Source organism: Gasterosteus aculeatus, chromosome 21 (assembly GCF_964276395.1).
Source record: "Gasterosteus aculeatus chromosome 21, fGasAcu3.hap1.1, whole genome shotgun sequence".
Taxonomy (NCBI): Eukaryota; Metazoa; Chordata; class Actinopteri; order Perciformes; family Gasterosteidae; genus Gasterosteus; species Gasterosteus aculeatus.
The window spans coordinates 14889607-14907456 of NC_135708.1; the positions used below are offsets into that span (position 1 = coordinate 14889607).

Below are 17850 nucleotides of genomic sequence, written 5' to 3' on the forward strand. Positions count from 1 at the left end.
AATTGAGTTATATTGCTCTGCACACTGACACCCGCAGATTGGTGTCAGATTCTACCTATCCGCAACTTTTTGGTGTCGCAAACTTCCCAGCTTGTTATTTGGCACGCATATCAATGTAATGAGTGTAATAACAATATAAATGTTGTGCCTTCCCGCGCGGTCACAAACAGACGCGCGTAATACAGACGGGTATTTAGAATCGCTCTGTAATTTGGGGGGCCACAATTTGATTCATTTATCCGCACACTATTATTAACCCTGTGGAAAAGAGATGTCAGCCGCCATTTCAGCCAGCAGGACATCCGCGCTTTGTTTAAATGCACTAATTACGCGCATACATTAGAGGGGGACGGAATAGTCTGAGCGCAATTTCACTTTTCCGTCTCTTGACGTGCAGGTGAAGCGATGGCGCAGATGGCCCTCCTTTTCGGCATCACTTAACCGCCGCTTCCCGTGTATTTGCATAGCTCCCTACCTTATAATATCCAGGGGGATTTCTTTTTTTTGGGGGGGGGGGGGGGGGGGGGGGGGGGGGTATACACCTTGGCCCATTCGATTTGAACATATTCCTATTTCTGACATTAAGTCAGAGGGAGGCTTCGCGTTTGATCAGCCCTCCGATGCTGCGGACCGCCTCTGCTCCCCTCTCGCCTCTCAGGTCTCGGCCTCTAAACTGGAGGCGACGGAAGCGATCCCGCAGGTTCGATCGTTTAAAGACCAGCAACATGTCTGCCTTTGCCTTGCTGGCCATTCGGCTGGCGCCATCTCCTGGATCGAACCGCAAACGAATAACGTCTTCCAACGAAAGACGAGCCCCCCCCCCCCCCCCCCCCCCCCCCCCCCCCCCCCCCCCCCCAGCCACACGAGCGACGTGTACCCTGCATGTATGTTCCCATCCTATTTATTTTATACCTCAAGTAAGTCCCACTCATGCAAATACTGGTTCCTAATGTGCATCCACGGGCTCGTGGCCTTGGGTGACGACTCATCCTTCATCCATCCACGCGCTCTGACATAATTGGACACTTGCTTGCCTCGAGAGGCCAAGAAGAGAAAGGAGGGAGGAAGAGAGGGAGACGCGGAGAGAGTGTGCTGGGAGGGGGGGGGGGGGGGGGCTTTTTAAGGCGCGCGTAAGCAAAGTTAATTAGCGGTTATTAACAGCCCGCATAATGAGAGCGAGAGGGAGTCAATTTAATGACTTTGTTAGCGCGAGTTCAGAGCGACAGGCGATGATCGAAACAACAAAGGCGAGCGTGCGCGCAGCCATCATCCGTAATTTCCAGCGGTAATGCGGTCTGATCAGAAACAAAGGGTTCTAATTTCGCTCAACTGACTCGATAATTTGTCCTTATGTAAGGAAAATAATTAATGACTAAATGCTTCAACAGAAGTAGCCTTCTTTTAGGGAAGGGGGGTGTGGGGAGGGGGAGGAGGGGGGGTAGGAGGCCTTGAGAAGGTCGCAAGGAAATCAATTTCCAGGCCTATAATTATTTACATCACGAATTTAAAACGTGGACGTGTGCCTCCGTGTGCAGACGAGGGAGACTCTGCTGGAAGAACGGAGAAGGAGTCTCCAAATTTTGTGTGGCAACAAATCAGCCGCTTGTCATAAGAGACACAATGAAGGGAATGCAGGACCGTTACGCCACACAGCGCAGTAGAATCAAACCCCAAAGATACATATCATGTGTGAGATTACCCAGGCAATGGCTGCTCATGCCTTCGGGGAGCGCTGCTCAATTGACGGCCCTCCAAGTCCGTATGCCTGTTGCCGACAATGTGCCAGGTTATTGTGGCTACTTGGCAAAATTATCCAAGCCGTGCGCGTCTTTACGCGCGGCTTGAGTGGCTGAGTCGGAGGAAAGATGTGAGCGCTATTATCGATTGTGGGAATATGAGCCGCTTGCTGGCCACTCCTGGATTCATGGCGGGATGGGAGAGGGGGGGGGGGGGGGGGGGGTAGGTCACCCACACAAGAGAAGCAATTTCACGGCCCCCATTGTCTCCCCTGATTACTGCTTTGATCGCAGAAATCAAGAGCCCGAGACTCTCGCAAAGCCGCTATACGGAGTCCAGGAGCTCGCGAGCTGAATAGGTCATCATCATCATCTGACACATCACCGCCATCACCATCATAACCATCATCATCGTCGCTATAGTTGACCATACAAACCTGGGGCGCGGTGTGTTTTCACAGCCGCGTTGCCCTTTTATTGATTGCGTGCCTTAATTTTAATTCGATTGCGCGAGTGTCAAAAATTCAGCAAGAATCATCCTAGTAATGAGATAATCAAAGTAATGTATGCAAATCAGTTATGTTGCCAGCTTATCAAAACCCGAGTGCCCCCCCTCGAGTCTGAAGAAGTCCATTTATTCAGTTAGTGGCAATACCTTGCGCAAATGGCGCGATGCAAATGACAGTTGATTAGACTAAATTAAGAACCTCGTTTCTCCCTGACCTTGTCTGAGTTTTATGTAAATTACTTTTTTTTCTTTGCTTCAATGTGATACAAAAAAAATAATTATTTTACATCCTGGCTTTTATAAATCTGAACAATATCCTCCATGAAACAATGGTCAGCCTCAAATAACTCTGTAATATCTCTGTGTCAGTAGCTTGGACGATTGTCCCTCTCTGCCTGTCTGTCTCCCACAAATCTCAGTATACCTTGACCCCGGGGCAACTCCCACAGGGACACAGAGTGTGCCCTTATAACTTCCTTGCTGTGGGGGAGTGTGCCTTGAAAATAGACCAGGTCTGTGTAGATCTGAGTGTGTGTGTTTACACGCTCATGCGTATGCGGGTACCATAACATATTGTCTTAGGGGGGGCGGGGATCGCAGCTGAGACTTCCTCTCTGTAGGGTGTGTGGGGCCTGTAGATGGGAAAGGAATAAATCCAATAGAGATTGCAGGGCTGCGGTGCCTCCCGCTGGGGACCCTCAGACTTGCAGGCCAGGATCGAAGTGCTTTTCTCCCCCTAAATTGGCCTGAGAGGCCGCAGGAGCAGCCGAGCTACACCCCCGACACTGCGACTGCCTACGACCTAATGATGGTGCTGGGGACTGCAGTACGTATGGACATACGTACACACGCACACTGAAAAACTCCCACAGTGGACTTGTCGGATTGACATAGGATCAGTCACACACTTGGGCGCGAAAACCATGCGCGTGTAAACACACCCTCCTCGTTGTCTTCCGTCCAACACACTCCTTCCTTACCCAAAGACCATTCTCCTCAAGTTCTCCCTCTTCACATCTCACACCAAACCCCTCAGAACCACGCGGCTAAACTGCAGAGCTAGAGGAGGCGTCCACGCACTCCAGAGGGAGGGGCGAATGGTGTAACTGGCACTGCACTAAGTGTCTGGACTGATACACACTTCTGCCCTTTGCTTCCCTACAAGGAAAACAGCAACAGCACCGCTGTGCCATTACCTTGCTTGCCGCTGTCATTTCGGTCCTGTCCAGGGAGCTAATTCTATTTGAGATGAGGTGTCTGATGTGTTTCCGGGCCGGGTCCACAAACAGTGAGACAGAATATCCTATCACTGGAAATTTGTGGCTCAGTGCGCCTCATTACCTGCTCACGGGGCGTTTCATGTTAACTACAGCATGCCACTGCATAGCTCGTCTCCAGAGGGTAACGGGCCGCTGAGGTGAATACAAATATTTGGAACCGTGCAGCATATCACATCAGACCGTGGTTTTGGACTTACAGCTAGCATTGCTCGTTTTGTTTTTTAATGTTTGCATGGCGACCACAGCTCAACATCCACATCTCCAACTAACACCCCTAAACAATACGCTAAAGGTGCAGACACTCTGCTCTGCTGTTCAATCCTATTTAAGGTGAAATAATGGCAACACTGGTAACATGCTCCAAACAAATAGGGGGCAGCATTTCACCTCCACTCCTGGGTCGATGTCATCTAAATTGACAGTTGTAAACACAAAGAACAGCTCCATCCCTTTGGCGGCCTTGTCGACTATCTTCCTCTTTGGAATACGTGTGATGAAGCTCACAGATTAACAAACCAGAGAAAGGGCTTCCCTCGGGGTTTAGCTTTGTCGTGTAATTGCTGCAAATTTGAAAAGCTATTTTCACAGAAATAATGAAACCTTTATTCAATTTTGGACATTTAGTTCCTGCATTTGGGCCTTTTCTGACAATATTGGGCTCTAAACGTGTTTTTAATACAGGTTCTCTTTAATCGAGGGGCACGCTGGAATCAAAGAAATCTCGAGAACATGTCCTCCACTCATCTCCTTCCTCGTCCTCTCTGACTCATCTTCGCTGTACCATCTTACATCTTTTCTTTTCTCCTTGTTTCCGTCTCCTCTGCTATTTTCCACTTTGTGTTTTCTCGCGTTTATCTCCGCCCCGCCTCTCTTGTCTCTTGATGCCGATATACCTTTCACCTCGTTGTCTTCGATTCTCCACCTGCGTCTCCGCTGTGTCGCGTTACATTGTGTTTTCTCTCATCAGCCCCACGTCTGTTTTGTTTTAATAACTCGTCTGTAGCTTTGTGGAACGCAGCAATTCATTCACACTAAATACCTCGTGTGCAAAGACAAGCCCATGCAGCACATAAGACACAGACAAAGACACAACAAAATCCTTTTGACATCGATAATTGATAAATCCTCTGATTAACTTGTAAGAATTGTCCTCAGTGTGCTTGAGTAATTGCGTTTGTATGTGTCCTTTTTTTTTGTTTTATTGCATGCACCCCCCCCTCTTTAAAGCACATCTTTATAACCAAGCAATTTCAAAGCAATTTTCTCTGTGGGAGGAGAGTGTAATTTTCTATTCTGTGACACTGTGATGTGTAAGAAACTGGGGAGCCGGCGCTAAAAGGCATCTATAGCGCGTGTCTTGGTGTGGGTGTGAGCCGCTTTTAATGGCCGCCGCGAGCCGGGTGGCGGTGGTGGTGAACGGGCGCGTGTCAGGAAGGCCACCATTTAATGACTCCCAAATAGTGCCCTCCTCGTTAGAGCTATCGTCCTGGAAACACGAGGCTGTGAACCAGGAGAGCGCCGCTCGCTGCAACAGTCTTTTATCTTCATATTAAACCATTTGCATAACATTACCGCAATAGATGGGATTCAGGAGATACTCAACCCACTCGGGGGGGAGACGGGGAGCGTATACTGCATGTCCTTGCAAATCTAATCAGCGTTAAATGGAGCTGTCAAATGTGTGTGTGTGTGTGTGTGTGTGTGTATTGCTGGAAGGCTCATGTCAGGAGTCATTTAACATTAAGCTGCAATGGTGTGTAACAGGGCTGTAATTACAAAATACAAGAATCCGAGCTATTTCTTGTTAGATGTGACATCCAAATACAGCAGTTAACTACCAGTGATACACAAGACGAGGCCAGGTGGTGACAACTCAGATGGCATGCATGCGCACCCGAGTCCTTCAAAAGGTAAGGTGAAATAATTGACCATGTTGAGCCACTTTTACGTCGCTATAGCAACTCTACGCAATACGAAGATGTAGCCAATAAGAACAAATCGCATATTTTCTTAAATTGCGGCTGTGGATTGCAATGATGATTGAGTTTTGTGTGGTATCAGCAGGTCGACAAAAGACTCAATTCCATCTTTTGTGTAGATTGAACACCTTTCCATGAAGGTATGTAGAGCGGTTTTGCTTTTGCAGTTGCCTGTCAGAGTAAACCCGACAAGCTGCTTTGCCCCTGCTCAAAGAAGAATAAAGAGAAGTTGAGAGAATCTCATCACTGGAGAGGAAAAGGAGCAAGGGAGTGTGCAAGCACACTAATTACTTGTTGCTACTTGCTTCTGCCTGATTAATTTAATCAAAAGTGCACAGTACAATGCACCGCTGAGGTTTTCAACCACTGGTAAAGTAAACTGTACAGGTGGCGTTTCAAAAGCCGCGGTTCATAGAAACCTCGGTACTGATGTTAGGGTTTCGGAAAGCTCTCGAGGGAGGCTTAAATCCCTAACACTGACTTGATGGGATGTAATACCACTGTATTGGCCATGTAAAAGGCTCTGCACACCCTGCAACTATCATGCACTCGATTGACAATACCCTTCTGTTAGCTTTCTGGCAGCTTTTGGGGCGGGACAAATTACACCTTTTTAGTTGGTACTCGTGCATTGAGTTTGATGGCTTCACACTATTCCTCGAACATTAGACGGAATACCTGTCAACAGCTGTGTGGGTGTGCGGGACCTTAAACGATCAATTTGTTGAAAATAACCCATTATAAAAACCTATGATGCATTTAGTTTCACAAGGTCGAGGTTTTCGCCACCTCTCAAACGCGATTCAGTTGTGTTTGCGGGGCTCAAAGAATCAGAAGGTCCTAATGGAAATAGTCCACAGTGACGTCCACTATACATTGATTCTTTTGATGATTTGGACACAATTCCTTTCATGTCCGTTGTATTGAAGATGGTGGCTAAATTCTGATCTGAAAATCGCATACGGTAGGTGGGATACAATGTTTTTCTGTCTGTTGTTTTAGGTGAAATTACCCTTTAAAGGAGACCAGAATATAGAAGAATGGATTAAAAATAGCACATACATTGTAAGAAGCTATCAAAGTTTGTGCACTTATATGTACTGTGAAAGGCCAAGGATGTCATCACACCGCAAAATGGGCTTGTAACTGTATGTGTGTGTTTGTGTGACTTTGTGTGTGTGTGCTCGTGAGTTGATGTCTGCGCATGAGTTTGGGAGATTGCTTGTTTATGCATATGGGGATAGACTGTGCCAGGTGAGTGTACCATTTACCATCACACCATTGAGTTCAGCAGGCATCTAATAACAAAGCATTTATGGCCCACTTACGCATGCATAGATATAACTGTCAGTCGACAACAACAGTCTCCTGTCTTCGCCTCCTGCTATTCCTGCCTCTCTTAAAGTACACAGGCCCCATCCGGCTTGGACCCAAATACTCTAGAATTCTATCATCAGACTCGGGGATGAAATTAAAATCGGTCATTTTCTTTCTCCGCACAAGGAGCAGATCAATTTCCGGAGACCGGGACGTGATATTTTCCTGCCATTGGGCTTTCTCGTCTTCGGCACAGCACCCTGACTGGCTGCCGGCGGGGGGTCCGGGCCTGACTGCACGCCTCGCCGGAGAACAGTTACTTCTGCCGCGGCGAGTTTATTTGCGCCTCGCTATGAGAATTGCCATCATTTACCCTTCCCCAACACCTCCCTAAAAGAAAAGAAATAGACAAGAGGGGAAGCGAGGCAAGACTGAGAGAGGCGAAATTGATTCTTTTTGATGGGCTCCATGCTGCACGGGGGACATTAGGTACCCCTCGTTTGACCGTCTATTTCCAGAAATGAACCGAATGCATTTTGCGTAAAGTAATTCAGGCCTTTAGGCCTTTTGGGGGCCTTTGCCTGTTGTTCATATCAATAGTGAATTGCTCGCTGCAGCATGCAGATGTTGTGTCGAGTATTATTCTGGTTTTAAGATACGCCAGATCACTTTGCAGCTGTGCAGGATTGATAACTTACTTAAACAGCAACTGGCTGGGCGTTAAGCATCATTAAATTAAGGGCAACCTGATGAACCATCGGGAATTACATCTCCCAGCGTTCAGGTTGGTGGCACATTCAACTCGGATGTTAAGGAACTGTGTAGCATTAAGGGGCATCAAATGGTAGAAATGGAATATGAAATATATGGATATATAAAGTATTCTTGATTTAGTTAATTACAGGGATATCTAACGTTTGTCAGGCCAACAACTCACCAAATCGATAGAGGGATGGAGCAGGGATTCCCTACTATACATATTCTATAAATAATGTTTTTTATATTGAACTGGGACTAGAGCCATGTATAAACATGTATTGTTATTGCGCAATCAATACTAAGCTATTCAAACAATAGACAGGTGCATATATTGCATACATGTTTTCATTTTAAACATGCTACTCAACTGATAAACATATCTTCTCAACGGATTCCAATGCTAATAGTCTGTCAATTGCACAATAATCATGCATGTGAGCTATTGGATTGTTTTTAAAAAATGAAAAATTGTCTTATTAACCCCGGTAGTACTTCCATAGACCTCTGGTGTCTAATCACCTAAAAATAAGAATTCCTTATCTCTTTATAGACCCGGCTCTTTTTCACACATTCATTTACTTTTCAGAATAAACTCTTACATAAGAAAAAAGAAATATGAACTACAGCCAATTTAGGAGCCGAGACTCTGCTAGATTTGGAGGTCTGTTTTGCAGGACGCGAGGATGCGCATGAAACCATTGTTTGCTCTGGCAGTCCCATATGAGGTCACCACAATTTGTCCATGCAGAAGGATACTAATATCACTTGTAGAATGCTTATTTCTTCAGGCCTACCTATACAATTTGTATAATCCATAATTAGTTATATGAAAATCTAGCATCCCATTGTCAATATTGGGCTAAAAGTTTTTTTTTTTTTAGAAGGTTTTGCATTTGCCTGTGAATAATAACTGAACTGCTTTGGATGTGTCCCAGTTGTTGGTTCTTGTGTGTCTCTACAGTGACACTGGCCTTTGTTTGCACACATTGTGCCATTTGACCCCGTCTTTTTCAGACCCCGCTGTTGCGTAATGCAGCACAGTCGAGGCCTAATTGAACCCAGGTTGAGAAAGAACGTCCAGCCCCCTTTTCCACCCAGTTCAAATATGCGCCCTGCACTGGGTTTTGGACAAAGGGAGTCAGACTGCGAGTTCAATTGTAACCACTGAGACACTTCGACAGCTACGGGGGAATTCTTAAAAGAAAGCACAATGACTGAACTCAAGGTGAGGCCGCGTTTTCAGTATTCTACATTGTCTTTAATGCAATGGCAGAAATGTGCAGGGAACCAGCGCAGCAGCGCGCGGGTCTTGCTGACTGTTTGAGGGGCGTCGTTGCCCCCTGGCCAATCAGAGTGCTGCATTCAGCAGCTTTTACAGATGTGGAGCGAGACACATCGGCAGCTTCACAGAACAATAATCTTTCAGCATAATTTCAGCAGAAAACAAAACAGTTGGCATTCATGTATTTCAGTAATTGCGATCGCTTTTTTAATGTTATTTTAATGTAAAACATTGTTATACCCGCGTCGTTTCCTTATAGCCGAGAGCCACACGGGATGAAGTTCTAGGGATAAAGAATGTTGTCGACTAGTTGCATTACATTTTCTAACTGACTCATTAAACGGTTCGTGCGATTTTATCTTTTTTTTGCAGGATTTTTCACCTTGCGTGTTATTCTTAATTGAGTTAAATACAATATTCTGTTTTGCTTGCAACAAACTGGAGACTCAAAAACTCAAGTTAAGTTGTACGACGTCGCACATATGGAAGCTCGGCGCGCCTGTGTGGGAGCTTTTTGCAGAGCAACAATGACTCAGCAAGAATTCTTTACGTTGTGCCAAGATTGTTATTTCTGTGGTAAGAAAATACCCGCATGCTGATGAGCCCGGCCAGTGCGGAGTAATAATCTTACCGTAATTAAAATATTGATAAAGAAATGGGCTACTGGGGGGGAAGTTAGTGTAATTACTCCAACAAAAATAATGGATGACTGCGAGGGGGAAGATTTGGCTGCAGTTTGTTTGATCATAGATCTAATGTGAATCAATATGACAACAATTAACCAAAAAAAAACAAGCCTTAATGACAAGCCTTCAAATTTAATTATAACCAGCATGAACACATTTATCCGGCATCACAATGAAGCCCCATGATGTTTACATGTGATTTTTTTTTTCTCCACTTGGCTGAACTTGAGTGTTGAATGTCTCTTGCAGTACATGAGCGGTTTCGGCAACGAGTTCTCTTCTGAAGACCCTCGATGTCCTGGATCTTTGCCCGAGGGGCAGGTAACACGCACACAGAAACAGAACACACTGTGGCATCCATTCACAAGGTCGTTTATTCACTAGTTTAGCAACTTTTTGCTAATTAATTTGCCTGAGTATTTACTGATATGGGAGTTAGAAGGTTTAAAATATAAGGTGCATAGTCAGCTTATGTGACTGCAAAAGAAAAACGTCAAACACTAAATTGAGCTTCGGTCAAATTTGTTCTCACACATCTTGTGACAGTTAACGCCCCGGCCGAACTCACATGCATTTTGTCTCTACAGAACAACCCTCAGCTCTGTCCATACGGCCTCTATGCTGAGCAGCTCTCCGGCTCTGCCTTCACCTGCCCTCGGCCAGCCAATAAGAGGAGGTACTCATCTGCTTCTACAGTTTAAAAGAGCTCGCTGACTGCTATGACCCCAAATGGAGCATAGACACCACGCATCACTTAACTGGTTGGTTCTTCTGCTTCCTTCAGCTGGTTGTACCGCATCTTGCCGTCTGTCAAGCATAAGCCTTTTGCTGCGGTGCCCTGCGGGAATCTAACAGAGAACTGGAATGAGGTGGAACCCGACCCGAACCAGGTACATCAAGCGTTCCTGCTCATTTTGTTCCAAAAAACTGTCCCTAAAAACTAGTTTTTACATGTCAAGGATCTCGACAAAATGAACACAATGTTAAAGTCTATTAAAATAACTAAACATCCTTGATTTGGGTGCAAAAGAATAGTTGGATATTTTGGGAAATTGGCTTACTTGCAGAGAGGACGATGAGAAGATCGATCATACTCTCATGAATATAATAAAAATCAAACTACAGCAGGATAGCTTAGTTGGACAAAAGGAAACAGCTTTCACGTCTCTGAAATGTAACAAAATCCACCTAGCACCTCTAAAACTTGCCTATAAACAATGTTAGTTTGTAAAATAACTAATCAAACTCAAGCAATTACTAGCTAGCTCTTTATGCTAAGCTAAGCTAACTGGCTTCCCGGCATAGCTTCATATGTTCCATACAAGACACACAAGAATGATCTTGTAATTTTCTACAGAAAGCCAAAGTTCGTAATGTGCCTCCACATATCGGCACCGATACGTTGCTTTAAATGATATGTTAATTAAATCGATTGTGACTCTGAGCTCTCTCTTACAGCTGCGATGGCTGCCGTTCACCATTCCCAAATCCGCAGAGAAGAAAGTGGACTTTGTGGCTGTGAGTTTATTCTGTATTTTTCCCACATTATTATTTTTCCTTGAATATCCTTCTAAAAGCTCACCGATTGGGATTGCCGTGCGTTGCAGGGCCTGCAGACTGTCTGCGGTGCCGGTGATGCCAAATCTCGCGACGGCATTGGCATCCACGTGTACACCTGCAACACCTCCATGTTTAACAGGTGAGTGTGTGCAGATGTGTCCGACCATCTATCAAATAGATGTTCTTCCACCACATCAAACACCAAATCTTTTGAAGATTGATTTCTAATTTTTCTCTCCTTTATTCTCTTGTTCCAGGTGCTTCAACAACTCAGATGGTGACTTTATGATTGGTGAGGAAAAGACTTACGGATGTTTTTTTTGCGGTCAACTTTCACGAGAACAATGATGTTTCGATCATCGGCCTTTATATTCTGTTGAATGTTCTCTTCTCTGTTTGTCCCTCAAGTCCCTCAGCAGGGTGAGATCTTGATCACCACAGAGTTCGGGAAGATAATGGTCCAGCCGAACGAAATCGTTGTCATCCAGGTGAGGTCGAGGTCTTTCATCTCCCCCCAGTTTTTTCCTGGGAGTCTACCACTGCGTCTGCCCGCTACGTCCCACTTACCATATTTAGAAAGACATAGTTTCAAAAATGACTTTAGAAGTAAATAACAGTGGAAAGAGGTTTGAGCTACAAAAAGCCCGACCACCAGGATGTGAGTTTTCTCAAACACTGTATTCCATGAACCCATAAGTGCCCCCAGCATCGGTGCGTCCCACATGCCATTTATAACATCATTAAATTTCCTTTCACCACCGCTTTTTGTGTTTTTTTTTCTAGCAAGGGATGCGCTTCAGCGTGGATGTGTTTGGAGAAACCCGAGGCTACATACTGGAGGTGTATGGAGCCCATTTTGAACTCCCTGACCTGGGACCCATAGGTGTGTATTTGTACGATGTTTGTGGGAGTAATTTGTTGGTGTCCTTGAAAGCAGCACGCCGACCTCTTTTGTGTCTGTTTCTTGCAGCGGTCGGTAGTTGTCTGAATTGGTTTCCATCTTCTCCCCAAATCTGTCATCATTTTAGTCACGCTAGCATCACAGAGATGGAAATGTCACCAGGTCAATTGGTTCACCACTTTGGTTCAGACCGAAATATTTTGCCAATGAGGTGATTTGGGATTTTGAGTGAGTTGTTTCAGCAACTATTGATTTGATTTTGTTTCAATAACTCAAGTGATCCATTAACTAGTGTTCACATTTACCCATAAAGTACGGCCGTGTCAAAGCACAGCCTCTCGGACTCAACGTTGTGTAAGCATTTACAGCTTTTGGGTGTGCGCCTTAGTACACGCGTAACCATGCACGTGTGTTTTTGCAGGAGCTAACGGTTTAGCCAACCCGAGAGATTTCCTTTGTCCAGTTGCTTGGTACGAGGATCGCAAAGTGGCCACGGGTTACAGCGTCATCAACAAGTACCAAGGGAAGCTCTTCGCCTGCCAACAGGTGCGTTTTTTTTCATCTCACATTGCCTTTGGACCGAGTCAGTACGCTCTCATGTAAACTGACACGTTTGCCAGACTTGCCCTGTTAGCCTATTTGGGTTTGCGCCTGGTTCGGTGAACACCGTCTAACCACAGCGATGATTAACAGGAAACCTGTCCGAGTGACACGTATGATCCGTTAACTGTTTCTGCCGAATTAGTTGCCATCCCTGATGATTTAATATCAAAGTGTGAGCTGTTATCCGTGCGGCGGGTTTCCACCTCGACTCCCGCGTAAGCCTTAATCACTCATAATTAGTTAAGGCATTGCGGATTTACGGGCAGCTTACCTGTGAAGCTTTGCTTTGTCTCAAGTTGAGCTTTAATTTCACCATATTTCACTCATGGAAGGATCCCGCCTCCTTCCGAAATGTCCCGTTGGGCGCATAATTGGATCGACACATAATGTCTGACAGGAGGTGGGAGGAGAAGTTTGTCAGGGGTTGGGGGTGTCGTTACCGTGGAAACCATGTCAAAACACGCTGTTATTATTCATTGTATGAAATACACAAGAGCAATATACTGCCATTTGCGTTTTTCCCATCGATCTAGCTGCCGCCACGTGGGTATCTGCCCTGCGAGGTGTGAGAGGTCGAGACTGCTGCCTGCACCTGACACTCTTTTCCGGGTGTTCAGCCTTCCACGAGCGAGGAGGGCGAGGGCACGGGAGTAAGAAAATGAGGTGGGGGGGGGGAGCCAGCCTCATCTCAAGGAAGATGCTGGCGCTCCCGTCTGGTCCTGCTGTTTTGTTCCCCCGCAGCGTGTCGAAATTGCTCAAATTAACTTATTATTTGCTTGACTGGGCCAATATGTTTGTGTTTTGTGTGCACGTGTGTGCAAGAGCTCGCTCTCCTCCACCACCCCCCCCCTCATTTTAATCGAATGTAGTGGAGTTACCACGGATGAATGTCCAAGAAATTACCTGCACTTGCTTTGCCAAAAGGCCTTTTGGTGTGGTGCCTCCTGTGGATTGCAGGTGTGGTTAAGGTTCTTTGTGGGCGTTTTTTGTTGTTGTTACGTAATGTGTGTGAGTTTAATTATGCGCATGTTTGTGCATGCAAACGTGTTTTATTGTCAGTGTGTATTAGCAGTTCATACGTGGTAATTGTATGCGAGCTGGTGTCTAAGGAGCACGCAGGTCACACAGGAGGCGGCTTGAGTTGGAATGAACTATATTGATTTTCAGAATTGCTGTTGAATGTCTTTTTTTTTTTCGTGGTGGTATTATCGGAACAGAAAAACTATATGAAATTGCTGTGGTTTTAACAATCAAGATAAAGAAATATCTCTGCACCTACTGTTACAGCTGCTCCCTCCCACCTAACGCCAGCGTCAGAATGCTCAGAGTTTGGGAAAGTTTGATTGTGAAGCCAATTACCCCATAATACCTGGAGCCGCGTATCACAAAGAACTGGGGGGAAGAAAGAAAGAAGCACGCTATCTTTCACAATCAACCCTTTTCATTATGACCAGTTTTTCTTTTTTTCTCTCTTTATGTCAAGAAGTACTCTCTCTGGGAATTTAACATCTCCAAGACATTATTCATTATTTCTTTCTCCCAGTGAAAAGATCAATTTGAAACCTTTTGTGTTTTGTTGCTCGAGCAGACTCCTCTTATCTGTTTGCCTCTGTGCTCTGCACGTAGGATTTCTCTCCGTTCAATGTGGTGGCTTGGCACGGGAACTACACGCCGTACAAATACAACCTGAAGAACTTCATGGTCGTCAACGCCGTGGCCTTCGACCACGCGGTGAGAGTCCCGTTTAAACGCACCACTTTTGTGTTCATTTATCTTTGCATTCTGCTCCTGAATTGGAAACATTCAGCTCGCCCTCATGGCTCACATATTTTCCAACAGGATCCATCCATCTTTACTGTGCTGACTGCCAAATCCACGCGACCAGGTGTGGCGATTGCGGACTTCGTCATCTTCCCCCCGCGGTGGGGAGTGGCCGACCACACCTTCCGTCCGCCATACTATCACCGTAGGACACCAACAACACACACACAAACACGCGCCTGCCCCTCCTCAAATCAAAAGCAATTTTTGGGTGACGATAGGAAGCCCCAAAAAAGCAGAAACAATGAATTTTGAGGACCTGATGTGGCAGTAAATGTAGAATTCGTTCTTGTGAAGCTCATTTCAGTCTATCGTGAATTGAAACAAGCCAGCCAGAAACTAACAAGTCAATTTACACAATCGGTGTCAAGACAGCAGACGATAGCTATCCACCTGCTGCATGACTCTTTTCAACTGCCACTGCACCTTTTGTCTGTTTTCACCACGGATCTATAAAGCCATCTAGTGGAAAGCAGCGTCACAGCTCACGTCGCCTTACACAGTGAACGTCCCTGCTGCAGTGTTGCATTACAGCCCCTTCTGCCTGTCGCTTTAGGCAACTGCATGAGTGAATTCATGGGTCTGATCGAAGGCCACTATGAAGCTAAAGCGGAGGGTTTCCAGCCAGGGGGGGCCAGCCTGCACAGCATGATGACCCCACACGGGCCGGACACAGAATGCTTTGAAAAGAACAGCAGCGCTGAGCTCAAACCAGAGAGGGTGGCTGAGGGAACCATGGTAAGCAAAAAGAAAAAAAAAAGTATGTTTCAAAGTAGCGCAGCAACATCCGGAGTCCGGCATCAGTGATTAAATGTGTTGCATCTTTTCTTCCTGCAGGCTTTCATGTTCGAGTCCTCCTTCAGCATGGCGGTGACCAAGTGGGGTCTACAAACGTGCCAGAGGCTCGACAAGAGTTACCATCACTGCTGGGAGTCTCTGCGCAGCCACTTTGACCCCAACTGGAAGCCCAGCAAACAGGACAAGTGACACTGAAGAAATTTGATCCAGATATGCAATAATTAGACAATACAAATGTAATCTGACTTTATTAAATATAACTAAAACCAACCCCACCAGGCTGCAAAATGAGTTTTAGGTGAGTCATGCTGAACATGTATGCATTTTATGTTTTCTGTACTTGTGCCGGTTATCTTGAATTTACCGTTACCTTAAAAGTGTTTGGGCACCACGGTGGTTGTTCAGCGAAAGTTACACCTTGCTTTAACATTGACTTACTCAAGGGCACCGTGGTGACCATTGATGGTGAAGACAAGTGTATCTGTATAACTAAAAAATAAAATAGTAAAGAAGCTCGAGTTGGTGATTTCATTGTAACCAACGAGGTTTCCTCTCACAACTCAATTTTAAATGAAATCCTTTCACCGGGGTGAGCATCACTGATTCTGCACACACTTCCCCACTATTGCCTCACCAATCCACACCACATGAATGATTTTGACAATATAATTTTATTTAGGTAATAATTACACAGACTGGCATCACTAGAACACAAAGGAGGTCTTCATACAACAGAGCTCATGATGACAAACCGAACCGTCGGTCCATGGTTCCAGCCTTAATCTGCTCCTCCTTCCTATCCTGTAACACAGAGGATAACACACGATGAGTCAATACAGCTCCCGTGGCAACGAAATTGTTTCCCCCGCTTGCCCGCGTGCACATTTTCGGCAGCGTGAATGAACAATCAAAGAAAGGCAAGTGGATCTCGTCTCGTACCCGGTCAGTCTTGAAGATGTAGTAAAGGCCAAAGAGAGGCAAAATCCCAAACATCGCTCCCAGCAGAGAGGTCTTGAACGTCGGCCTGAAGGTTGCGTAGGGGTTGGCGCGTGCAAACACCCAGCGTGTCAGGGCAGGGTCCTCCTGTGGAGACAAGGACGACGCAATTCATCTTCAAAAGATCATCCTGTGAACTCAACACTAGCCGTGTAGAAAAGAAGCAAAGTTAAGCATTAAATAAACCTGTTTAAACCCGTGTCTGAGGAGTTGTTTAGTTTCAGGTAGAGAGAAAGTGAATGGCCTTTTGACGTCAAAAGGAGATGATAAATATATTCTCCGGATTCCTGATCCTGATGCACACGTTTGAAGATGGAGATTTAGACCAGACTCGGCTCGGTTTACTTACAGGGTTGAAATGAGACAGGCTACACTATGCAACAATTGACTTTACCTAAAATGACGTCTAACTCGAAAATGTTCCCCGTTGAGCATTGACTCCATCTACATACGGCAACGCTTTAGCACTTGACAAACTAATAAAAAAATGATACGAAAGAAGGTAATATACATAGAAATTAAGTCCGGATAATAGTCCCTCCATCCACATTCTCATCACAACAGCATGTAGAACAAACATGACACGATAAACTCCATACAAACACCGTTACTCGTTTGTGTGCACCGACGTGCTCCAGTTAGCAAGCCGTCTCCGAGGGTGACATTGCTAGCTAAACGTTAGCGGCTAGCCACTTACAATGAGCGCCTTTCTGTGCGGGTTGTTGAGTTGCGTCTGATACTGCCTCTTCAGGTTCGCTCGTAGCGCTGCCCGGTCTTCTTCAGCGCGTCGCTTCTCCGGCGTGACATGGAAATACTCGTTTGGGTCCAGTGTTTTTGGCCGACTAGCCAAGGGCGCCTCTTGGTAGTCCGCCATGATTGTTTGATGACGCGTGGAGGCGGGGCTAGGAGGGGCAGACGTGAACTCGTGAGATCTCGCGTTGAGTTTATGAATCGTCACCATGGCAACGTCAAACCCGTGTTTCGCCTGTAGTTGTAGGTTATGTGCTGAATGAAACGATGAGCGCAAATGAGGTAAATCGAGAAAAAGAGGAGTGCGTCCCGGGGGAAAGCGATGACGACGACTTCCAGTATGAAGAAGTATCCCTGGGAGATGACTGCAGTTTGACAGAGCTGGAGGAAGATTTGGAGGCAACGCTAAAAGCCATCCAAGACCGCGCAGAGGCCAGCGACACCTCTCACGGGCCCCAAGCGTCCACCACACACCGAACCCAGGCCGTGGACGCCTTTCTACGCGACTTCCTGGTCCAAATGAGCATGACCGAAACCCTCGATTGCTTCCAGACCGAGTGGGCCGAGATGGCGCGGAAAGGCCCGGTGGTCCCAGAACATTTCGGCGCGTTGCCGGACGTGTACGCCGAAAACCAGCGTCTGGACGGCGAGCTGAAGGACGCGCGTCGGGAGGGCGAGGAGTACAGGCTGGCGGCGTCTGCCGTTGCCGGGACGCTCGCGAGGGTCCAGAAAGACAGAGACCTCCACCGGCTGCGACACAAGCGGGTTGTCCAGGAGAAGAACGCGGTCGTCGAAGAGATTAGAAAGCTCACAGCACAATGCAGCAACCACTACGAACCCGCCCTGAGGAGAGCGAATGAAAAGTACCAAGCGG

The 17850-nt window shown here is 46.2% G+C and overlaps 2 protein-coding genes across 2 annotated transcripts; one reads left to right on the forward strand and one right to left on the reverse strand.

Moving 5' to 3' along the window:
• The first annotated feature begins 8587 nt into the window (after positions 1-8587).
• hgd (homogentisate 1,2-dioxygenase) lies at positions 8588-15748 on the forward strand. Its single transcript, XM_040167648.2, has 14 exons — positions 8588-8804; positions 9797-9868; positions 10135-10223; positions 10332-10437; positions 11006-11065; positions 11155-11246; positions 11365-11399; positions 11516-11595; positions 11891-11990; positions 12430-12554; positions 14238-14342; positions 14451-14577; positions 14989-15170; positions 15270-15748. Exons 1-14 carry the CDS (start codon positions 8790-8792, stop codon positions 15417-15419), a joined length of 1338 nt encoding a protein of 445 aa, XP_040023582.2. The 5' UTR covers positions 8588-8789; the 3' UTR covers positions 15420-15748.
• A 134-nt stretch (positions 15749-15882) lies between these two features.
• On the reverse strand, positions 15883-17180 carry ndufb4 (NADH:ubiquinone oxidoreductase subunit B4). Its single transcript, XM_040167650.2, has 3 exons — positions 16924-17180; positions 16170-16313; positions 15883-16031 (listed from the first exon to the last, which is right to left on the reverse strand). Exons 1-3 carry the CDS (start codon positions 17098-17100, stop codon positions 15969-15971), a joined length of 384 nt encoding a protein of 127 aa, XP_040023584.1. The 5' UTR covers positions 17101-17180; the 3' UTR covers positions 15883-15968.
• Positions 17181-17850: the final 670 nt, after the last annotated feature.

Bases quoted from the DNA above. Each gene is read 5' to 3' on its own strand.
- hgd (XM_040167648.2), top strand. The intron at 9,869-10,134 runs GTAACACGCACA...TTGTCTCTACAG, and splicing joins GATCTTTGCCCGAGGGGCAG to AACAACCCTCAGCTCTGTCC. The intron at 14,578-14,988 runs GTAGGACACCAA...CTGTCGCTTTAG, and splicing joins CCGTCCGCCATACTATCACC to GCAACTGCATGAGTGAATTC.
- ndufb4 (XM_040167650.2), bottom strand. From the start codon at position 17,100: ATGGCGGACTACCAAGAGGCGCCCTTGGCTAGTCGGCCAAAAACACTG. The intron at 16,314-16,923 runs GTAAGTGGCTAG...TTGTCTCCACAG, and splicing joins CGCACAGAAAGGCGCTCATT to GAGGACCCTGCCCTGACACG. The intron at 16,032-16,169 runs GTACGAGACGAG...TCTGTGTTACAG, and splicing joins ACATCTTCAAGACTGACCGG to GATAGGAAGGAGGAGCAGAT.